Raw genomic sequence first — 25,056 nt, forward strand, 5'->3', positions numbered from 1 at the left:
AGTCCAAAGATTACTACTGGCTTCATGAGATTTTCTTTCTACCTATCAACTGAATTAAATGAAGATACACCAGCAGTGGAAAGTACATTTACTCAAGTTGAGTACATTTTGAGGTACTTGTACTTTACATGATTTTTTCCGTTGTATGCATACTTCATTGCTTTGGAAGTAAACATTGTACTTTTTACGCCACTACATTTATTTATCAAGATTAGTTACTGCAGGTTATTATTATTAATACAAAAACACATCAACTAATACATTAAGATGCACTATTTTTGATTTATGGTACCTGGAAGCATAACAGGTTATTAAAAGTATCTCCAACGTTGCCAGAAGTCAGATTAAAATTGGGCCGTTGTTAAGAATGAGTATTTACTTTTTGTATTTTAACTACATTTTACTGCTAATACTTTGGTACTTTTAATATTTCCAATGCAGTTCAACTTGTAACAGTATCTCTACACTGTATTATTACTTCTATTTAAGGATAAGATGTAAGTATTCTTCTTCCACACTGCTTACAAAAAAATACAATAAAAAATGAATTACAGAGCCAGAGTTGATTTTAAGGCCATGCTACTCAACTCTAATAAACCTCGCCTTTTCCACAAAAAGTCATGAAACAGTTTTAGTTAGTCATCCTCTGCTGTGAATAAGGAACCCTTTATCCTCTTTAATGTCACTTTGAGTCCACACCACCTGTTTGAAGGTGCAAATGTTTCTGAGAAAAGAGATCACACCAGAGAATTAGACAATGTTTGATTTTTTATTAAAAAGTAAAATTAGACGTCGGTCGGTGGTCACGGCTAACCCGCTTTCCTCCCTGGTCGTATATCACAAGGTTTTACAGATGGCAGTGATGTGTGTGTTATCAGCTCAACACAAATACAACAGGGAGAACTACAGTCGTCATCCATAGCCTTTATTGAAAAATCTTTACATGTCAATCCTTTGAACCTGCCCAAACCCAGCTTTAAAGACTATAAATATATATATATATAAAAAGGAAGTGTAAAAGACCCTTTTGCAGTTCCTCCAAGAACAAAGAAAGCATTTACAGTCAGGTCTCCACTTGAGAGGGGCAGTTTGTTTGTTGAAATGACACAATAACAACAGTGATGTTTACAATTGTTAACGACAAAACAAATCCGAATTGAAAAAAACAAAAAGGGCTGGGGAACAAATGAAATGAGTAAAACACAGGAGAACAGCACGGTACAGAGAGAAGAGGGCAAGCCATCCCTGCCTTATCAGTACACATATGAATACGTATACACTGCTGGTGTCCTCGTCCCTAACTACAGAAACCTCTGCACATCAAAGTGTTTTCGTTAAGAGGTTATTACTGAACGAGTTGTAGAGCCAAATACACCAGCAGTATAAAGCCCCCCTGTCCTTTGATGACCAGTGCGCACACAGAGAAGTGAGTATCAGCAGTGGGCCAACAGCACTGTCACTGAAATACAAAGTATCAGAGTATTCAGAGAGCAGGAGTGGAGCACCACCTGGTGGCTGAGCCTGGACATGCAGGGAAACCTTCATTCGCCTCTTTGAATTCCCTACATTTATTCAAATGAGTGACTTGAGTTTGTGGCAAAATGTCCAAGTGACTATTTCTGCTGAGACAATGAAAAATAAAACTCTGCCGTTCTCTGCATTGGCTAGGAGAGCTGTGATTTAACCTTGTATTTTATTGAATGCATTTAAGAAGTTGTGATTTACAATACCAAATCAAATGTGCAAAAAATATCAAATATTAAAAAATGCCCATTTTCTTAACAAACGTCACAATTGTCGTTTTTAAACACTGTTTACAAATGTTTATGCACACTATTTTTTAATAAAGTCTGGTCCTGCAGCTGCTGGCATAATAGGTGCACGTACACAGGAGGAGTGCAAACTGACAGAGCATTGAGGTACCGGTTCTTTTAAAGTGGCAGGGCACTACAGAAGAAAGGCTGGGCAGCTCTACACCACAACAAAAGTCAGATCCCTGTTTTTAAAAATATCTTGGCAACAAGAGATTTCAACGTTTAGCTCTTACGTGATGCGACCGCACGCGATCTGCAGTCTCGACCCGGCTTTTTACAATAAACCTGCACCTGGACTGGGAAAACAAATTCTAAAACTAGTATTAAAAAAAAAAACTACCATGTTTATCTATAGACTGGCATTTGACCGAAGATAACCTTGGTGTCAAGATGCTTAGTAGTCAGAGCGATTTACAGATGACAGGACAAATGCATTTCAGAACACATTTAGACATCAGCGCTGTTTTGAAACAAGAAGGATTTCCCAGAGGGTTTCCGCTACAGGGACTCCATCTATTACACGGACAACATTTAGGTCAAATTACACTTGTGTGTGAGGTTTCAACTTGGAAATGAAATTTAAATCAAAAAGAGTCTTAAGAGCAACGAGGACCCATCCATTATCTCAAGTGTCTCCTTTTTATCAGTTGGAAATAAACAAAAGATCTCCAATATTAAACATGTTACAAATATAAATCGGTTTTCTTTTGTTTTTCAAAATATGAACAAATTCAATAACACAAAAAAGTCCTTCTAAGGTTTAAGTCCCGCTGGCTGTGAGGAAGAGGAGGAGGAGGGCTCTTGATCATTTTTTAGAAGAGCGGAACAGAATTTTTAAAGCAAAGCGAGACAGTGGGAAATAAAAAGCCTGGACTTCAGGAGCGTTTCTGTCTCTTGGAATGTCGCTGCCGGCTGGACCGCTCCTCGTCGCTGCTCGCCCCGGCCGCGTCGCCCCGGCCCCCCCGCTGACGATTTCTACGTGTGTCCCGCTCGCCATCGCTATCCTGCTCCCTGTAATCCTTCTTCCCCGAGGCGCTGGAGGTCCGCTTGCTCCTCCTCCTGCCATCATCATCGTCCCCCTCGCTCTCGCTCTCCACCCGCCGTCCCCGAACACTTTTGCTTTTCTTCGTGTTCGATTTGCCATTCTGCATCTTCTTCTTCGGTTGTTGTTTCTCCTCCTCTTCTCCCTCCTCCTCCTCCTCTTCATCCTCAGAGGTTGCGGGAGCCCGGCTGACGCGTTTGCGTGAGCGGCGGCGGAGGTAGCTGAGGCCGGGCAGCAGCCTCTGGAGCAGCTCGGTGAACGACTGCTCCGTCTTCACCATGGCGGAGAGCACGCTGCTGCCCTGCTGGTTGTACTCCTCGGCGTTGGAGAACACCAGCTTCAGGTCTTCCATGAACTCCTGGGCGTTCCGATACGAACTCTGGCTGAACTTCCCCAGCATGGTCTGGAAGTCCATGGGCTGGGTGATGATGTCCAGGTAGTCCTCCGCCTCCTCTTGGGACACCGGCTCCCTGTGAGAGGAGAAGAGTGCCGTTAAGAATACATAATAATGAATGATCTCTAAAGTCGTTCAGGGAATAGGCTTCGTTATTTAACAACAACAAACTCAGAGTGCAAAGCATGAGTTCATTATGATGTATTCATGGGTGGAAAGAAACAACCTGCAACATTTGACCTCTCATCAGGGATCTGGTAATATTGGTTCAGACTAGGGCTGTGCGATTACGGCAAAAATCATAATCACGATTATTTTGGTCAATAATTGATATCACGATTATTAAAAACGATTATCCATTTACTTTGAAAACATCCATTTATTGAAAAAAAAAATGTGAACAGTATGATTTCAACAGTTGATTACCGTGAACTTTAAGTATAATTCAACTGAAAAACCAATACAAAAATAATATTTTTTTCTTTTTAAATAAAAATAATCGTTTTATTTCGATTACGTTGTTTTCGTAATCGTTGCAAGCCAAAATCGAGATTAAAATACGATTAATTGCACAGCCCTAGTTCAGACTAATATTGACTCAATAAAGCTAGAATTAAAGTTTTTTTTCTTTTCAGAAAGTCCTTTCTTAATGATATCATTATACATGTTGAATGTACTGGGGATGGGGTGTCATGATGTTAAGAAATGTCGTCTCCCCAAAAGAACATTTTGGGTTTCTACTAAACACAAGAAATCGTATTATAAAATAAAATAGCTAAACATCAGGGTTCATACACTTTTTCACCAATGATTTTCAATGACTTTTCCATGACCTTTAGCTAATTTTCCATGACCAAAGAAATTACTCTCTCAGCAGTACCACTGAAAATGGTTTATTTTAACACGGAACAGGAAAATAAGGTCTGAAACATGTTGTGCCTCTAAAACAAATCAAATAGTTGGCTTACTAGCTTCTTCAGGCTAAAGCAACTAAAATCTCTCACCAGCAAAATACCTCGTCAGTTAAATACCATTTTACGTTTCATTACTATACAGTATTTATTATCGTTATAGTATTACTATTTCGGCGATTAGATCAAATATAAATTATATTTGATGCAACTTTAGTTACATTTCCATGACTTTTCCAAAACCTTGGGGAAAATATTGTTTTCCATAACTTTTCCAGGGCCTGGAATTTGCATTTTCAATTTCCATAACTTTTCCAGGTTTTTAATGACCGTAAGAACCCTGAATGACATCATTATACATGTTGAATGTACTGGGGATGGGGTGTCATGATGTTAAGAAATGTCATCTCCCCAAAAGAACATTTTGGGTTTCTACTAAACACAAGAAATCGTATTATAAAATAAAATATCTAAACATGCGTCCTGGCCGTAAAGACTTTCCGTGCTGCTACAGAACTTATTCTGAATAACCTGACCGTCCATCCAAACATAAAGAGAGGGTGTTTTGCTCACCTGAACGGCCAGCTGTAGCGGAATTTCATGAGTTTCTTGAGGATTTCCTCGCACCTCTCCAGCTCCAGCGCCTGCTTGCGCACTCCTGTCTGGGAACTCTGTCGCACCTGCACACACACACACACACACACACACAGAGCAATTAGAACAAACTGATTAACTCATCCCATTACATGTGTACTCTTTAATTCTTCTAGTGGTTTCTTACCAGTTCATCGATGTCTGCGGGGCTGGTTGGGCCCGACTTTGGTTTGCTGGTCGTAGTACTTGAAGACGACTGCTTCTTGGGTTTGCTTTTGGAACTTTTCGGCCGAGACGAAGACTGCTTATTTTTCTTCCTTGGTCTCACTGTAAGGAATACAAGGAGGTTATCAGTAAAACGAGAGAGGCAAGAGTTAGGGAGATTTCTTCAAGCACTAAAACGGGCAGCTGGGGAAAAGATCATTTTAGAAAAAAATCTGACAACTTCCCTATTTGTAACCAAAATGAACAGTTAATTAGTCATAACAAACATCTTGCAAATAGGGACATATTGTAATAAGGATTTTCTTTGAAACTGATGTTCAAATAACATCCATCCATCCATCTTCTCCCGCTTATCCGTGGTCGGGTCGCGGGGGTAGCAGTTCCAGCAGAGAGCCCCAAACTTTCTTTTCCCTGGCGACATCAACCAGCTCTGACTGGGGGATCCCAAGGCGCTCCCAGGCCAGCGAAGAGATATAATCCCTCCACCTGGTCCTAGGTCTACCCCTTGGTCTCTTCCCAGCTGGACGTGCCTGGAACACCTCCCTAGGGAGGCGCCCAGGTGGCATCCTAACTAGGTGCCCGAACCACCTCAACTGGCTCCTTTCGACGCGAAGGAGGAGCGGCTCAACTCCGAGTCCCTCCCTGATGACCGAACTTCTCACCTTATCCCTAAGGGAGACACCAGCCACCCTGCGGAGAAAACCCATCTCGGCCGCTTGTATCCGCGATCTCGTTCTTTCGGTCATGACCCATCCTTCATGACCATAGGTGAGGGTAGGAACGAAAATGGCCCGGAAGACCGAGAGCTTTGCCTTCTGGCTCAGCTCCCTTTTCGTCACAACGGTGCGGTAAAGCGACTGCAGTACCGCTCCCGCTGCTCCGATTCTCCGGCCCATCTCACGCTCCATTGTTCCCTCACTCGAGAACAAGACCCCGAGATACTTGAACTCCTTCACTTGGGGTAAGGACTCATTCCCTACCTGGAGTGGACAGTCCATCGGTTTCCTGCTGAGAACCATGGCCTCAGATTTGGAGGTGCTGATCCTCATCCCAGCCGCTTCACACTCGGTTGCGAACCGATCCAGTGAGTGCTGAAGGTCGCAGACCAATGAAGCCATTAGAACCACATCATCTGCAAAAAGCAGTGGTGCAATCCTTAGTCCACCGAACTGCAGACCCCCTCCCCCATGACTACGCCTCGAAATCCGATCCATGTATATTACAAACAGGATTGGTGACAAAGCGCAGCCCTGGCGGAGGCCAACCCTCACCGGAAATGGGTCCGACTTACTGCCGAGGACCCGGACACAGCTCTCGCTTTGGGAGTACAGAGATTGGATGGCCCTGAGTAGAGACCCCCTCACCCCATACTCCCGCAGCACCTCCCACAGTAACTCCCTGGGAACTCGGTCATACGCCTTCTCCAAGTCTACAAAACACATGTAGACCGGATAAGCGTACTCCCAGGCCCCCTCCAGGATCCTTGCGAGAGTAAAAAGCTGATCCGTCGTTCCACGACCAGGACGGAATCCGCATTGTTCCTCCTCAATCTGAGGTTCGACAATCGGCCTGACCCTCCTTTCGAGTACCTTAGAGTAAACTTTCCCGGGGAGGCTGAGTAGTGTGATGCCTCTGTAATTGGCACACACCCTCTGATCCCCCTTTTTAAATAGGGGAAACACCACCCCGGTCTGCCACTCCTTCGGTACTGTTTCCGACTTCCACGCAACGTTGATGAGACGTGTCAACCATGACAGTCCCTCAACACCCAGAGCCTTCAGCATTTCCGGGCGGATCTCATCCACCCCCGGGGCTTTGCCACTGTGGAGTTGTTTGACGACCTCAGTGACCTCCCCCCGGGAGATTGGTGTTGATCCCCCGTCATACTCCAGCTCTGCCTCTAACATAGAGGGCGGAGTTGTCGGGTTCAGGAGTTCCTCAAAGTGTTCCTTCCAACGCCCTAACACTCCATCAGTTGAGGTCAACAACGTCCCATCCTTACTGTACACAGCTTGGATGGTTCCCTGCTTCCCCCTCCTGAGGTGTCTGCCGCCCGAAAGTCCTTCTCCATGTCTTCTCCGAACTTCTCCCACACCCGCTGCTTTGCCTTGGCCACGGATGAGGCTGCTGCCCTTCGGGCCTGTCGGTACCTTGCAACTGCCTCGGGAGTCCCCCGGGATAACAAATCCCTGAAGGCCTCCTTCTTCAGTCGGACGGCTTCCCTGACCACCGGTGTCCACCAGGAGGTTCGAAGGTTACCGCCCCTTGAGGCACCTAGGACCTTGAGACCACAGCTCCCCGCCGCGGCTTCGGCAATAGAGGCTTTGAACACCGACCACTCTGGTTCAATGTCCCCAACCTCCACAGGAATGCGCGAAAAGCTCCGCCGGAGGTGTGAGTTGAAGGCCTCCTGAACTTGGGCCTCCTCCAGACGTTCCCAGTTCACCCGAACTACACGTTTGGGCTTACCAGGTCTATCCAGAGGCTTCCCCCGCCACTCGACCCAACTCACCACCAGATGGTGATCAGTTGACAACTCCGCCCCTCTCTTTACCCGAGTGTCCAAAACATACGGCCTCAGGTCCGATGATACGATAACGAAATCGATCATGGACCTTCTGCCTAGGGTGCTCTGGTACCACGTACACTTATGAGCATCCTTATGTTCGAACATGGTGTTTGTTATGGCCAATCCATGACTAGCACAGAAGTCCAGTAACAAACCACCACTCCGGTTCAGATCAGGGGGGCCGTTCCTCCCAATCACGCCCCTCCAAGTGTCTCCATCATTGCCCACATGTGCGTTGAAGTCTCCCAGCAAGATTAAAGAGTCCCCTTCAGGAGCCCCATACAGGACTCTTTCCAGGGTCTCCAAGAAGGCCGTATACTCTGAACTGCTGTTGGGTGCATAAGCACACACAACAGTCAGAGTTTTCCCCCCCATAACCCGCAGGCGTAGGGAGGCGACCCTCTCGTCCACTGGGGTAAACTCCAACAAAGAAGCACCTAACCGGGGACTTGTGAGTATCCCCACACCCGCCCGGCGCCTCACACCTTGAGCAACTCCGGAGAAGAATAGAGTCCAACCCCTATCCAGAAGTAAGGTTCCAGAGCCGACGCTGTGCGTAGAGGTGAGCCCAACCAGATCCAACTGGTAACGCTCCACCTCCCGCACAAGCTCCGGCTCCTTCCCCCCCAGAGAGGTGACGTTCCACGTCCCCAAAGCCAGCTTCTGTCGCCCGGGTCTGGTCCGTCGAGACCCTCCGCTTTCACTGCCACCCTTCTGGCAGCGCACCCGACCCCATTGATGTTTCCCGTAGGTGGTGGGCCCGCGGGACGGAGAAGCGGAGGTGTTGCCCACGTTGCCTTTTCGGGCTGGGCCCGGCCGGGCTCCGTGGCAAGCCCGGCCACCAGACGCTCGCCGACGAGTCCTCCTTCTGGGCCTGGCTCCAGAAGGGGACCCCGGGCTTCCTCCGGGCCGGGTATCCTCACTTCTTGTATCGTCTTTCATGAGGTCTTTTGAACCAATCTTAGTCTGGCCCCTTGCCTGAGACCAATTTGCCATGGGAAACCCTACCAGGAACACAAGGTTCCAGACAACACAGCCCCCAGGTTCATCAGGGCACACAAACCTCTCTACCACGGTAAGGTGCTGGTTCTTCAGAGAGGTGTTCAAATAACAACAACAGCTTAAATGTTTGTTATGTTGTAATCAAACATATCCCAGTGTGCACTGCTTTGGACTATCTAAAATATTCCGCTGCTTTGCGATCCTCTCTTGAACCGTTCTTCATCGATGCATATAACTTCCTAATCTTTATTCTTGACATGCAGGCTGGACCTGACAGAGAGGATCATCCTGCCACATACTGAGAGTGAAGCCAGAGTGACGCGTGGCTTCAAAGCAGATCCAGACCTGAGCTGAGCTACATGACGACCCCCGGACAATAGAGACTAAAACCCCCCGTCGGCATTCCTCTCATTCCCAACCTGCTGAAACTAGGACATCCCACATTTAATCTGTGATATTTCATTTTGGACAACTACATGTATTTATACCATTAAGAGGACAAATTACACTGTAGGTTTGGTGCAAAATCAAAATGCATTTGTTTAATACATGGCAATGCTCATTTAAATACATCCCACTTAGACTTGAAAGGAGACCCTATGTTCAAGACAATATTCTACCGATGTTTTTAATACAAAATATGATGCATTGATGAGCGGGTGCATAGAAGTCAGAAGAGACTGGAACTGTGTCCACTTATCCTGATAGTGAGGTCATCACTCAACAAGCTAAGAGCATCTTCATTTTCTCTCGCTGATACTCACAGCTGTGGCCCATGGCTTTGTAGTCATTCTCTTCTTCTTCTTCCTCAGATTCCTCCTCTTCTGACTCCTCCTCATCCTCCTCTTCATCAGTGTCTTGGTTGTAGTTCCTGCAATGGAGAGGTTGCCGATCATCAAACATCTCAACATGAGTTACAAAGAAATCACATTGTGTGTCCAGTTGGAAAAGATTATTATTTCCAGCGGCTGCTCCCGCGAGTAAACGGTACGCTAAAACGCTGCTGTGACACGAGCGGCGTACCACTGCCGTTTTCGGCAAATGCTGCTAAAACTGTGGCTAAAAGTTTACTATGTCAATCTGGATAACAGTAATAAGCCATAAACGTTGTGTATAACAGTGCATAGGTGGTTCTTCAATTCAATTTGGCTTCGTAAGTATAGGAGCAACATTAAGTACGGCTCCGTCAGCTCCTAGTAGGCCGCCATTGTTGATGATATGTACAATATACCAGAGATGGAGTACTCGAGTGCCGAGTTTCGGGACTCGTGACTCGAGCACTGATTGACGCGACTCGGACTCGTGAATTCTCGCGCACGCTGACTTGGACTCGGACTCGTGAATTATCGCGTACGCTGACTCGGACTCGTGAATATCCCCCCCACGATGACTCGGACTCGACTTGTACATTGACGCTCCGACTTGGACTCGAGCAAATTTTCTCTGGAGTCTGATGTCCTCTATCCTGGCATGTGCACCTGCGAGGCGAGTTCACGGACTGGGCCCCGCTATTCCAGTCTAAAGATGTCTAGAGACACACCCCGCATCGTGCTGTATGCTTTCACACATTCTGCTTACACATTGGAAAAGAGCAGCGCAAAATGCTCGTTATGTGGAAACAATCTTGAAGAGAAAGCTCCGTAACACATTCCTCTCAGGATCGAGTTCAGACATATAGGCTGTCTTGAACACTATGATCAGAGTAAAGTGATCTAATCAATAAATAAAGATTCAGCCGATAACACGAAAGCACATGGCTACTTAACATGCAGAATGTCATTTTGCATGCTAAGTAGCCATGTGCTTTCTGGGGCTAAATCTTTATCAGTAAACTGATTTAACTGGTAAAAGTTCCTTCACAATAAGAGTCCCGATCTTATTACTATCAAAATAAAAGTGCAAAACGAAAACTTTATCATAGATATAATCACTTTTCTAAAAGTTAACTCAATTTAAATATAGTTTATTTATATATAATAATAATATTAGTAAGAGGCTTTATATTTGTATAGCCCCTATTACAAGAATTGTAGCCAAACTCGCTTCACAGCAGTTCAATAGACAGATTAGTATAACATGACAGGATAAAAGCAATGGAGAGGAGCAGCTACATTTCAACACATATATCCACGAAGACTAATACATGAAGACTTGTGACTCGGACTTGGACTCTCCTTGGGTGACTCAAACTTGGACTCGAACACAGGTAATGATGACTGACTCGACTCGGACACTCCTTGGGTGACTCGGACTCGAAGAGTGGTGACTCGAGAGTGACTTGGACTCGCGAATTGGTGACTTGACTACAACACTGCAATATACGTAGCGGCAGTAGATGACCATTACATGTATGTATGATCTGTATGTGTAATGTGTATTTGTAAAGCGCTTTGAGAGTCATTGATAAAGCGCTATAATAAATATAAGGATTATTATTATTAAACGGTGAAGTCATGACGTAGCTCCTACAGGGCTCTGGTCAGTGGAAAAGCAAACTGGTTCAAAGTTGCGAACCGTTCTAGCACCAGCACGGAGCTAGAACGGTTATTATTTCCGTTCTAGCACCAGCACGGAGCTAGAACGGTTCTTATTTCCTTTCTAGCTCCGTGTCTGTAGAGCTTTTGGTAGATTTAGACAAATGATCATATAACGGGTTCACAATATTGTGTCACGCTGACTTCTAGTCGAGCAACTGCCCTGCCATTTTCCTTCAATTAAAATGTAATAATACAGTCCTTTTAAGAACGAGTGCGGACATTTTTTAATTAAAAACCTGCATAGGTTATAGAAAATTATCAAGCTTCATTTATGTCACTTTAATTGGAGAGATGTCTGTGTATGCACGCATCTAATAAGCTTTTATATGTCAAATGGTTTGCCATAAAAGGCATCAGTTTTTTTTTAGGCTGTGTGGGTAGATGCATGAAATGGTGGATGCAGGTGTTCACATCTATAGTGAGATTGTTATTGTATGCGCAACACTTATGTAATAATTACATTATTATGTATTTGTCTGGACAAGGTACATAAGAACATTTAAATACTACATCTTAATATTCTCCTGACCGCTATATAGAAGGTTACCACGATGTTGTACAAGACTTTAAATTCATGATGCAGGACATGGTCAAAGTGTGACGGTTACCTGGAGCGGGACCCCCTCCGGGCCACAGTGGGCTGGCAGGCCGGGCACAGCCACTCTCCGTCTGGGATGCGGTACAGAGCCGGCCGCAGACAGAACAGATGGAAGGCCTTGTTGCACTCGTCACAGAGGATCAGTTTCTCATCGTCCCCTGAAAAATATAATAAATCTTAGGACTGAGCTAAAGAAGATATTTTTAATAATGAATTTCCTTGTTTTACCGAAAATGTATTCCCACATTTTTGTCCCGATCTTCCACTCCCTTGAAAAGGCCCAAAACATCTTGTCTAAGCAACTTTCTTATCTGCATCTTATCACTACAGGTTCACCTGAGGGCCAGTGGAGCTGCAGGCTGTGTATGTAGACCTGCCTGACACTAACAGAGGGTTCTGCTCTGAGCCTGTCCCTGAGGCCCTGTTTGGACCGGGGTCTACTCTCCATCAGCTGCAGCACAGACGGGCTCTGCCTGACCGCTAAACAGGAAGCAGAAGCGTAGAAGTGGAGCAATAACCTCCTAATCACACCTTTTATTAGGAACTGCCTTATGGAGCCAGTAATGGTGCTGTTTTGGTGTTCTGAGGTGTTATTTCATCCCTATTGGTTTTTCCAACCAAAAATGTAAGTGCCTAAAGAGGCATCATACTCTCAGCTACTCTCAATAACTTGAGATTGCACATTTAAATTACAGCCATTTACTTTTTTTGAGCCAGCAGCTAAAAAGCAGTTCTTTACCTTTCTTGCGACAGACTTTGCAGCGAGCGTTCTCGGCGGACATGTCCCATTTTATGCAGGCGTCCAACATTCCCAGCAGGACGTGCATGCGGGAGAAGGTCTGGGCCTCTCGGATAGCAGTCTTCCACTTTTCCACCGCTGTTGCCACCTAGGAGGAAGAGTTCAGACTTGATTAAACTCAGAATCCGTTTACATGAAGAAAGACTTCTTCAAGACTCTGTAAACAAGTCTTGTGAAGAAGACTTCAGCTTAATATGTGTTGTTAGTAGGGCTGCTCGATTATGGCAAAAATCATGATCACGATTATTTTGGTCAATAATTGATATCACGATTATTAAATACGATTATTCATAAAACATCCATTTATTGAACTTTAAAACAAATTAAAATAATAATTTGAACAGTATCTTTTTAACTGTTGATTACCCTGAACGTATAGTTCAACTGAAAAACCAATAAATAAAATAAATAATAAATACCAATAAACAAGATCAACAAATATTTGGGAGCGCACTTCAACAAGCTACTAAACATATATAAATATGATAAATAAATTAGATCAAATATGCTGCAGTGCACTGTCACAACCTCGCAAAGCAAAATAATCGTTTTTTTCCGATTATGTTGTTTTCGTAATTGTGGTAATTGCGATTCAAATACGATTAATTGCACAGCCCTAGTTGTTCTTATAAATTCTGCTTTTTTTTATATAGATATTTGGAAAACATACAAATCATTACTGTTGCTTTATCACTAATATGCCTTATCTAGAATTTTGACTTAAACATCCGTGCAGAAATCCCTATTTCATCAACATCTGGTGACACAATTGAAAAAAAACAAGACGAGCATATTCTCTTACCCTGGCCTCTTCTGCCAGCTTCTTCTCATCGTCCACCTCCTCTGCCTTGCTGCTTTCCTCTCCTGCAGTCTTTTTCTTCTTCTTCTGCTTGGGGGCCATGAATCCCTGCAGGAACTTTTTGATCACACAGGCCTGGATGGTGATGACAATCTCACCAAAGTCTTTCAACTTCTCCATGTCTTTCATCTGTGAATAGAGGATCAAACAGACGTACATTATGAGGATATTTGGACAACACGCACATAAACCATGAGCTAGAAAAATCCATAACACTTCACTGTTTAATAAAAACAACCTTGATTTAATCAAACCCATTTAAAAGTTTATGATGGTTTATGTACAACAAGGCTTGTAAACAACACACTTCTCTTTTTTACATATTAATCTTTCAACCCTGCGGCCTAAATTGGATACATAGAGTATACAACAGGTTTTGAGAAACAGTTATAAACAATCACTTAGCCCGGTCTACACATACTCTATGAAGCCAGATAAACCAATCACCTGTTCTTCGATGTCTACGTTGTCCTCCAGGTATCCCAGGCCTCCCTTCTGGAGTCGTGAGGCGATTTCCTTGATGTCACTGCGCAGGTAGTTGAGCAGCTCGGTGAAGCCATCGCAGGTCCTGAGGCCCGGCTTGCTCTTACGTGTCAGATGGACCGAGTGGAGGATGTCCTGGTACCTGAAAGGGGAATGACAGATTAGTATTCAGCTCAGAGTTCCCGTTAGCCGGTAATTACCGGACTATGACCGGTAAAATATGTTGAAGACCGGGAATTCTAAATCTCTCCGGTCAAAATAATTTCCCCTTAGCGCAATACCGCATCAGTTGCGCCACTTATGTGACAGACAAGAAGAGTCAATTCTAATGTCTAACACTTAATGTGGAGAAAGAGATGTCCTGTATGGGTTGATTGTGCGTTGATCTGTTGGTAATGCCTCGGGGTTCCGGTGGGCATGTAAACAAATGCATAATGCTGCGCTACACTTTGTGGCCTGACCCGGTTGCATAGCGACGGTTATTGTTTAGGTGTCTTTTAATAAGCAGGTAGTCCTATCATTAGCTAGAACTAGCTAGATCTGATCGATATGGACATAAACGCGAGTGAAGTCTAATCTGACGGGAGAGAGAGATCAGCTGCTGCTGACGAGTCGACACGCAGCTCTGCATGATCACCTGCAGCGGTGAGCGGACAAAACACACTTCAGGTTAGAATATCACACGTAGCTATTTTAATTACCTCTCAAACTAGGCTACCTGAACTAGTTATAGATATGTTTAGTTTTACTGTCGGGTCACTCATTACTGATCCGTGAGCTGCATGATACTCACGGGCTGTCAGGAGAGGGAGAGCGCTCCGTTTATTATTCCCGTGTTATTGTAAGTTACTGAACACTTTTGAATAATGTAGTTAATCTACTATAATTAGTTTGTTTAATATCATTTTGTTTGAAAGCTCAATAAATAACAAAGACCTTTGAACGGCACTTTTCTCATTTTGTCCGGAAGATTTAAACTTTAACGGACATGTTGACCGGCAAAAAGATATTCTAACGGGAACTCTGATACAGCTCCATATTTACATCATCACTTATTATTACAAATAATATATTCAATTTCTGCCAAAAGATACTACAAAAAAGGCTTATTTCAAAAGAAAGGCTTTTCTTTATAGCAGTAACTAGAAAGCAAAAGCTTGGATCAGCACCGGTTGGATCACTCCAGTACATCCCTAAACGCTGATAAAACAAGCTAATGCGTTAGCAGAGCATTGGGACTGGATGTTTGTTAAAGTAGTTATCTCTTATAATGAGTGCACGCACCTGTTTTGTATCTTCGCCTTCAGTCCGCTCTCTCGAACACCCTGAGGATGAAGACTTTCCACCAGTTCCTCCAACTCGGCTGGGTTCTCACACACAAACCTGAATGCAGAGGCAGAGAAGAATTGAAGGAACGGTTGTGTAAAAAAGGAACAGATTTAAATAATTAAATGAAAGAGAAAAGGATCGGCAAAGACCAAGCTCTTACCAGAGGTTCTGCCCCTGGTTGGGAATAGTAGTTTCTATGCAGACGTCTGCTGTTGCCCCCTGCTGGGCTCCCTCACTAATAGCACCATCAATGCTGCCATCATCCTTTTCAGCTCCTACAACATAAACAGTCATTCATCATCAAAGATTAAAATAAAAAAAAAGCAGTTGCAGAGGAATATTTTACCAATACCAATATTTTAGTAAGTATTCATTTATTTCTCAAACATAGTGACACTGTACCTTGTGAATCTTGATTGGAAGCCGTCTCTCCGTCCTCCTCCTCTTCTACCTCCGCAGCTTCTGCCGGCTCAGCAGCTTCAACCGGTTTGTCCTCGAGTGGGGGGGTGAAGCTGTAGTCGATGCTTTCGTGCACCCAGCCCTTCTCAATGTACAGACCGGGAACAACGTCAGAGAAAAGCCAGTACCTGAACGAAGACAGAAAGCAACCATGGTTAAAGTATACTTAGGTTATTTAAAATGGACGACTGGATTACTGCAACAGCATACTTTTTTGGATCACCTGCATTCATACTTAAACTCAGCTGCCCGCTTGCTCACCTCCACCCGACCACATCACCCCTATCCTCCATGACCTCCACTGGCTCCCCGCACCGCATGGACTTTAAAATATTACTTGTCACTTTCAAAGCCCCCCCCCCCCTACCTCTGTGACCTCATCCAACGACACAACCCCACTCGTCGCCTCAGGTCTGCTGAAGCTAACCTACTGCAGCCCATCAAGACAAAGCTCCGGACCTGGGGTGACAGGGCCTTCGCTGCAGCGCCCCCCCTCACTGGAACTCCCTCCCCAGCCACGTCAGATCCGCCAACACTCTCACATCATTCAAACAATCCCTCAAAACTCCTCCTCAACTAACCCCTTGCCCTTATTCCACCTAGCTTAGCACTTTTTACTTTTGTTGTTATTTTGTTTTACTTGCTTGTAAGCTCTTTGAGCACCAGGAAAAGCGCTTTATAAATGTAATTTATTATTAAATCATTTACATGTATCAGTGTATAATCTCTCAGCATTTGTATTCAAAGCTCACCTGTTGTGATTTCTGTCGGTACCCAAAGGGCTCCTGCGCATCACCAGTTTGGCTTTGGTGATACCGTCCTGGAAGGCCCGTTCTACAGCAGCCCGCTGTTTGCGCATCCGCTCCTCTTCAGCCTCCTTCTCCATGCGCTCTACGGGAAAATAAAAAAAGAAGCAAACCAAATTTAGGTTTTAAGGTTGACAAATTCCTAAAATGTAATAATAATAAACTGGCTTTGCTCTATATGACATATTAGATTTCAGAGGTGGAGAACAATGGCACTTGTGCTGTTAAGCATGACTAACCTACATTATAAATGTGCTGTCTGCTTTAGATGTACCTTTGTTCTGTCTGTCCATCTCCTCCTTGTTCTTCTTGGCCTGCACGGACATCAGCCGCCGGCTCTTCAGTGAGCTGATCATGTCCTCGGGCTCCGGGTTTGGCTCCACCTTTGGCTCCACCATTACTTCTTTTTTGGTCTCCTTCTTAACACTCCCCTCTTTCTTTTTCTCACCTTTGAGGAAAAAAATTTGAGGAATTTAATTGAAAAAATGTTATCAATTTAGCATTAAAATGTTGGTGTAATAAATAAAACACTTAAAATTGTTATCGCTCTAATATTTTAAACTCTCCCATGTAGACAATGGATTATTATCAAAACATACTCATGATAAATGTATAACTTAAATGTAGATATTTTTCAGTTCAAATTAGTGGGGTGAGAAGCAAGAATCACGATATGAAATCACTCTATATTCAGTCCGGCATTAAAAACTGTAGGTAGAGCTCTCTGTGATCCTGCCTACCTCTGCCCTCCATCTCCTTTTGCATCTGCTTCTCCGCCCTTTTGCGGTCATTAGCCTCCTTGAGCATGGCCAGGCGCTCCTTCCACACCTCAGCCGATCGTTGCTGCATTGCGTCGACATGGTCTTCGACCGAGTACGTCATGAGTATGCGATGGCACAAAGCCACCAGCAGGCTGACCTTCTCGTCGGAGCTCAGCTCAAACACCTCGATTGTCTCGAGCTTCTCCAAGAACTCGCTGGTGACCACGTCATCAAAGCCCCCCAAAGCCCCAGAGTCCACAGAGCCCTGGTGGCTCCCCTCGCCCTGGGCGTCACATGGTCGCAGGCACAACCGCGCCAACTCAGACACCGAGTGCATGGTGAGGGGGATCTCAGATAAGGGCATGTCGAGCTCGCTGTAGCCCTCTGCCAGCTCGTCCTGCAGCAGCGTCTGGAGCAGTACCACCAGCACTCTGTTCAGGTACAGGAAGCCTGAGCGTTCCCCGGCCAGTGCTTCCATCAGAGCCACTGCTGTGATGGGATACTGGTCTTCTGGCATCAGTAGCCCAGCATAGCACTGGAGGAAGTCCACAACCATAGCCACACTTCCGAACAGGGTGTTGGGCAATCCTTCAGGCATGTCAACAAGCTTGAACGTCGGCAGTGTCTTGCCACCTTCGATCTCCTGATCCTCGTATCTGCGTGATTGTTCCCGTCGGACCAACATCTCCTTCCCTCTTCTCTCCTTGGCCTTTTCTCGCAATTTCTCTTTGACTTCCTCTCGCTTTTTCTTCATCTCTTCATTCCTTTCCTCTTCGCTCATGGCTGCCCATCGCTTCTTTTGCTCCAGCAGCACCCAGCGTTTCTGCACCAGCTCCCTGAGCTCCTCTGGCAGCTGGCTCTGATCGTCTGGGGACAAGGTTTTTGCGGCTTTGGAGAGGAGGGAGGAAAGGGAGGTCTTTTTGTCCTCCTTGCCTTTGTGCTCCTTATAGTAACGAAGGAGGTGGAGAGCCATCGGGTGCAGAGGCTTCCCCAGTTTCGCGGTACCCATGCCACTACTACGGGCTCTCTTCTTGGGGCTCCCAGCTGGAGTGCTCTTAGCTAGATGCAGCAGAGTCATCTGCTTCATCTTTGGGGTTTTAGGACCAGCTTTGCCGTCCTTTTTAAAAGCTTTGAGGACACCGCTCTTTCCCGTTTTCTTTGCTTCTTTCTTGTCCCCGGGGTTTCTGCCTGATTTTGGAGTTGAGGGAGCCGAGCCTTTGCCTTCTCCTTTCTTTGGGGTTCCCGAGTTCTTCACCTTGAGTGGGGAGCCATTCATTTGTATTTTCTGAAATACAGACAACATGAGCACTTTAAGTAAAGTTCAAAAAGCTACCACATCAGCATCAAGTAGCAACATATCTGAGACATTATATTGTGTTTACAAGCCAGCTAACCTGCATGTGGCCCCAAATGGTCGGACTGAGGGGCATGCCTAAAGAGTCGTTCTTCTTCCGTCTTCTTCTTTTCTTCTCTCCTTTCTCATTCCCTGAATCCTCTCCAGGTGCGTCAGGGCTCTTGAGCCTCTTGCTAGGTTTACCCTCTGGAGACGACAGGCTCTTACGCTTTGCAGAGGGATTCTCTGCTAAAAACTTTAGACCAAAAACAACAACAAGTGTGAGTCAGGAACATTTTTAAATGTAGGTTATATTAGGGCTGCTCAATTAATCGTATTTTAAATCGCGATTACGATTATAGCTTGCAACGATTACGAAAACAACGTAATCTAAATAAAACTATTTGTTTTTTTGGGGGTTTTCAGTTGAATTATACTTAAAGTTCAGGGTAATCAACTGTTAAAAACATACTGTTCAACATTTTTCTCCGATAAATGGATATTTTCAAAGTCAATGAATAATCGCAATTACAATTATTGACCCAAATAATCGAGATTATGATTTTTGCCATAATCGAGCAGCCCTAGGTTATATGATGAAGAAAAACTGTCATGAGTAAGTGTACCTTGTGTGGATCAAGAAGAAAGTCACTGAATTTGCTTGGCAGGTTGAATTTTTTAACCAGTTCGTCTTCAACCACCCAGGGTGCACTCTCTCCCATGCCCAGCCTCAGAGCATAGTGCCTGATGTAGTAGCGCATGATCTCCTTTGTTGGAGGGCGCTCCGTTCTGAAAAGACTGTCTGTTGGGACATCACTGATCACCTATAAGACAAGTCGGTGGGATACAACATCAATTTCTAATTCAAACTGTGAATATCGCAAAGATCATGAACCACACAATGCTGGAGAAGGTTTGAAACCAAGCTCCTAAATATAATCAATTGTACCACAGAAAAAGACAATGCCTAATATACCACCATGGGTTGTAAGAAAAGACCATAGAGGGGAAAGGAAGAGCAGAAACATATGGTTTCATTTGAAAAACAGGATACTGACCTTATCCTCATTGATGAGCTTTACGTCATATTTGTGGGGAAGGAATTTGGGCATCACCCATCTCTTCCTCTCTTCCTTCATGGCAGTGGGAAGTTTCCTTGGTGAACGTCGTGCTCGGTCACCTGATAGGAAGTGAAACAATATCATATGAATAAGACTGGTTTTATCCAAATAAACAGAACAAAGGTGTTTAATACTTTCAGTCAAATGTACTCACGTGAAAATATTTTATTTATGCAAAAGAACGTTTTTAAGTTAATATTGACCTGCATGTTTAAAATATCTATTTGCTCGGATGCAAAAACGTTACTCACTGAGACTCTCCCTCCTGTTCTCCTCCTCTCGGGGAGGAGGTTCCTTCCCTTGGTTCTCCTGACTTGCATTCTCCTTGTCGCTGGATGGAGAGTCGCAGGCACCTTCGAGCTTCTTCTCCGCCGTCTCCCCCTCTGGGTTATCTAGAGGATGAATCTTCACCACCTTCACTTGCAAACTTTTGTCCTTCCCCACCTGAAGAGAACAAGGTCTAGTGAGTAGGGATGCCAGGAACTGACCATGATCAAATTCGAAAATCGGACAGCCCTGGCGAATATTAATCGATTAAAAGAAAAACATAAATAATAATAAAAATATATATAAATAAAATCGAATTTTAAAAATAATTTCCGATTATTGAGACTGTAACAAATATTCGAAAAATCGCTGGCATCCCTACTAGTGAGCATCTCAGAACACACCAAGAGGAAGGCTTCTATTTCACACATGCCTACCCCTGAGGATTGGTACTTAAGTAAATGAATGTGTAAGTATTGTGTGAAATTAATGCAAAGTCATATTAGACTTAGCAGGTATTGTAAGTTAACACCAGTGACCAGAACCTAAGAGTTGAATAAAATAAATGTAAATGTGTTTATCGGCTTTGAAATTAAAATAATTTCCAGGTTCCTTTGTATAGTGATAATGTGTACCTGAATCCAAATGCAAGGTTAAATAACAAAACATTTAGAAGTAAAACTAACCAGAAAGTCACACTCTTCATCCAGAGCATACTTGGTGAGGATTTCCAGCCAGGCCATTTCAACCAGTTTGTCTAAAGACACTGTGTTGTGGTGAATCATCTCCAGGACCGGCTTCTCAAACCACTTGGGATATTCCTCGTCAAGCCTGTACACAGAAAAATGGTCAGCAGATGTTTTTTTAGAAGCTAGCATATGAATAAAAAGTGTAATAAAGTTTGTGTCATAATGCTCCACTTTTTTTCTCCAGTGATAATTACCCACAGTTTAACACCAGGACAGGAGCATTACATAACAGGGCAACAAAGGGTTGAGAGTGACCAGTAGGGGGAGTAAAATCTCTTGACTGATATAATTAGCATGGCTTAAATACAGCCCATGATCCTAGGTGACTTGAGCTTTGGGCAGCTGAGCAATGCTTTGCCTTTACTGTGACATCTGCTTGGGCCACATGAAGGGTTTGTTCACCTTCCTCTTGCTGAAAGCACATACACATACAGTATTTGTAGACCTGTATGTTGATAATTGTACTAAGAAAGGTCAGCTGAACTACTTTTTATAATGGTATGTTTTTCACATTTGCCGATCAGGACAAAGGAACTTCCGTCAGGCCATTGCAGATTCAATGATGACTCAATCACACACACACCCTCTAAATAGAATGAAAGGAGGAGCACAAGATGTATCCAATCAGAGCAAAGCATCAAGCCTTGTGACCTTCATTGGGAACTTACAGTGCTTTCTTGACTCTACTGAGCCGCTGTTATAGCGGCTAATCTGCATTATTTACAAGTGGTGGTATATCTATTTAGAAATTAATGTGAAACAGACCTTTACTGGATATCTGAATGCATAGCAATGCCCTTTACTGAACTGTACCTGCATATTATTCAGGTTATATGTAGAGGCTGTAGACTAATCAGCAGAGAGCAGACTATTGGTCCTTAAATTCACAAGGTGGCGAAAATCTTGTACAAGCAGAATCAAAATTTGGATGAAATACTAACAGTTCGGTGACTTCTTGTTCTTCCTCCCATGCCTCATTGTGTGTGAGCTGACTGCTTCCGGTGCTCTTGCATGTCCAGATGCGCTCATCATACCTCTTCAAGCGTGCCTCATACTCTCTGTAGGCATTTCGTTAAGGAAACTACAATAGTCACGTGAAAACAGTTCTGCCTTTTTGGCTATTTGCCCACTAATTACAAGCAAGACTAACAAACAAGGGGCAAGGTTGACAATTTAGTGTCACTGATGATAGAAATATAAAAATATTGAGGTGGGCACCGTCACAGACATAACTATATCATAACAAAAAAAGAGATGAAACGAAAAAGTTGAAGAATTGTACAATAACAAGGCGAAGCTGGAAAATTGTAAGGGGGGCTGGGAAGGAATAATGATGGTGACAGATGCTGGAAGAGTCCTTGCTACCTTAGCAGTAGGGATGCTCCGATCGATCGGTCACCGATCGAGATCGGCCGATACTCACTCTCTACCGATCGATCGGTGCTCTCTAAACATGCTGATCGCGAGAGCCGATCGCATGACGTAAAATACATGACACTTTTCTCTGTGTGCGGCAAAACAAGCTCGCCAAAATGGCTTCACCGGTCTGGCATTATTTTAAGGTGTCCGAAAAAGACAGTAAAATAGCGGTATGCAACGTGTGTGAAGCAGAAATCCTGCAGCTCCGCCCGCCGGACAGGTAAGCGCAGCAAAACACACACACAGGGAGAACCAGACCGCAGTTCATTTCCTCATATTCCAAACGAGAAATTACGGGAGCAAATCACCCGGTTCTTTACGACCAGAACTATTAACGGGATACAAACCGGAGGAACCAGGCATGGAGGGAGGTGGCAGAGACAGTGGGTGAAACTGGTAGGTTTTCGCCTGTTTGGGGAGTTTATATATATATATATATTGCTCGCATAAAATCCCCGGGTTTTTTTGCTTTGTATGTCGGGGGCGGGAGATTCATGTTGTTGGTCGCGTTGCTCGCCCAGCTCCAAGATTTTTGAAAAGCTGCTGTGTGGACGTACCGTAAGAGTTAGACCTAACACACTTAGCTATTTTATCTACCTCTGGAACAAGCTACACTAGTTATTATAAATATATGTATTCTTCATTGTCGGGTCACTCATTACTGGATCAGTGAGCTGCATGAGATACTGACTGATAAAAACTTGAATAATGTACATCATTTGAATGTAATAATTAAGTTGATTGTTGTTTGTGGAAGCTCCAGTGAATGAGCCCCATTAACTGAGTTTTAAACATCACTTTAAATGGAAGATTTAAAGTGATGTTTAAATCTTCCATTTAGGCCCCGCCCACTCGATCGGATCGGCCGATACTGATTCCGGCGATCGGCCCCGAAATTGGCGATCGGAGCATCCCTACTTAGCAGTGTAAAAAGAGTGTACACTGATATTGGCTTTTGATTGGAGCGAAAGGTTTGACTGTGCTACCTATCGTTATTCAACTAAAAAAGTGAACCTTGTGTTACTATAAGATGGGACAGCCTAGATATGAGGCCTATGCTTCTCATAGCTGTTGTTTAAGAAGTGATGATAGATTGAGATGTTACAGGTACATACATACTTTAGAAAGTAGATAATATAGTCATGTCACTGCAGGAATCTAAACATACCAGAAACTAAAACAACTCAGGTTGCCATAAAAAGGCCTAAAGTCCACTTTAAGTACTGCGTGTCACGTCAAACTGTCATCATTTTTGCTTACAGTTAAGGACCTCTGACGTTCTGAAGTTCACACAAACACCAAAATAAGTGGGTAAAGGTACCCAAATATGTTGCCAAAACCAAGATAAATACATAAGAGCGCTGCTTAAAATCAATAAACAGTTGTATGTCGGCTGTTGTCCTCTCTTGTCAAACTTGAAACCGCAAATGTACCGACAGCTAAGGCTAGCTAAAGCTAACTGAAAGCAGCCGAGCAACATCCTCAGACGACGGGCTATTGTGACATAATGGGACCTAACGTTAGCAGCGTGCTAGCTAACCCGTATAGCATTAGTAGCTGACAGCGGGGTGGTAAAAGTTTAAAGGAAGCATTTTAGCAATTAGTTATAAATAACTAAGAGATGGGAATTGTTAAATGTGTTATACAAAATACAACAAGTGTGCTATAATGAGTTATAGCCAGTTAGCTAGCTACAATGGCTTGATTAGCAAAGCGGGCTGAACATTAGCTGTACACTGTGTACATGCGGAGGAAATCAGCGTTTAAAGAGGGGAAATGTCAGGTACCATCAAATAAATCACGCTAGCCAGCTCTTCAGTCCTGTGCAAATGACTAACATTATGTAATCATAAATTAAGCCAGATAGACAAAGCCACATATTTAAAGCATGCTGGTTGGCTCAATAGGAGCATCATGTTAAAGGATACTCTTTGTTCCTGAAGGCCTCCTTGGTGTGCTCGATGATGTAGACCTCCTCTCCCGGGCCTGGTGGCTCGGCTAGCGGCTTAGCCAGTGGGTAAGGTTTTCGGCCTAAAAGCGGTGCCATTTCAAATCCACAGATGGCACGGGTGCCAACGGTACAATTAAATCTTCTAGCAATAAACTAGTACAATGATATACAATACTATGACCTTAGCATGTATGCAAGTGTCTTGTCTTGTCGGGTTACCGCCGGCAGGCCCGGCACTCAGCGTGTAGCAGCTAGCTGACTAGCTAGCAGGCTGGATTGCTATCTGGTTGCAAAACAATAACAGTGCGCGTCTTGCCATCCGCCTCATCGCATCCTTCTTCTCTCCTCAAGTAGCGGTGCCATGCTGGTTTCAAGCAAAGATGTAAAACAGGTGGCCAGACCTGTCTCTCTCTAGAGTTAGTAAACTTTTAGTTCCTCCGGATGAACATGAAAAGATGCAAGCCGCACCGATATCAAACTCGCGGCAACAGCTAGAGCTCAGTTCAGCAGTAGGTCTGGCGCGCTGTACAATCCCAAGTCTTTGCAACTAACTAGCCCTGAACTCGTCAAAACAACTGTATTTGCTGGATGTTCGTACGGTCGGAACGTCTTGTTATCAGAAAATAATAAGCAAGTGGTGCGAAAAAGTAACGTGGATCGATCAAGAGGTTAATTCCTTGTTGAAATGGCGGGAGTTTCTAGTCCACCGGTACAATTCCGTACACTCTCAGAACTCCGTTTCCCCGGCAGCAGGCAGCGTCGTGAGAACGTCCCGCCCCCACTTGACGCTCATTGGCTCCCTCAGTAGAGCGCCTTCATCGAATTGCTCTCGTGGCCTGTCATTGGCTGGTTTGGCCTGGCTGTCAAACTACACTAGCCCTCGAATCAAACCACGCCCGCATCGAATATAAATCAGACTAGAGGTCAGCTGATGACAATAGATTATGATCTTTTTGACTAATTTATACATAAATCCATTTCAATATGTTGATAATGTATTGGCTGAAAACTGATCAGACATATATTCCTTGTTC

General features: G+C 44.2%; 1 protein-coding gene across 1 annotated transcript; it reads right to left on the reverse strand.

Moving 5' to 3' along the window:
* Nucleotides 1-755: 755 nt before the first annotated feature.
* baz1b (bromodomain adjacent to zinc finger domain, 1B) lies at nucleotides 756-24,768 on the reverse strand. Its single transcript, XM_034233206.1, has 21 exons — nucleotides 24,000-24,768; nucleotides 21,594-21,710; nucleotides 20,590-20,734; nucleotides 19,888-20,080; nucleotides 19,574-19,695; nucleotides 19,142-19,339; nucleotides 18,577-18,771; nucleotides 17,162-18,467; nucleotides 16,696-16,869; nucleotides 16,368-16,506; nucleotides 15,559-15,743; nucleotides 15,317-15,431; nucleotides 15,112-15,210; nucleotides 13,792-13,969; nucleotides 13,288-13,473; nucleotides 12,426-12,573; nucleotides 11,697-11,844; nucleotides 9,316-9,422; nucleotides 4,943-5,082; nucleotides 4,735-4,841; nucleotides 756-3,326 (listed from the first exon to the last, which is right to left on the reverse strand). The coding sequence occupies exons 1-21, from the start codon at nucleotides 24,116-24,118 to the stop codon at nucleotides 2,690-2,692; spliced, it is 4,758 nt and encodes a 1,585-aa protein (XP_034089097.1). The 5' UTR covers nucleotides 24,119-24,768; the 3' UTR covers nucleotides 756-2,689.
* Between the last annotated feature and the right edge of the window lie 288 nt (nucleotides 24,769-25,056).

This window comes from Gymnodraco acuticeps, unplaced genomic scaffold, assembly GCF_902827175.1.
Source record: "Gymnodraco acuticeps unplaced genomic scaffold, fGymAcu1.1, whole genome shotgun sequence".
Lineage (NCBI taxonomy): Eukaryota > Metazoa > Chordata > Actinopteri > Perciformes > Bathydraconidae > Gymnodraco > Gymnodraco acuticeps.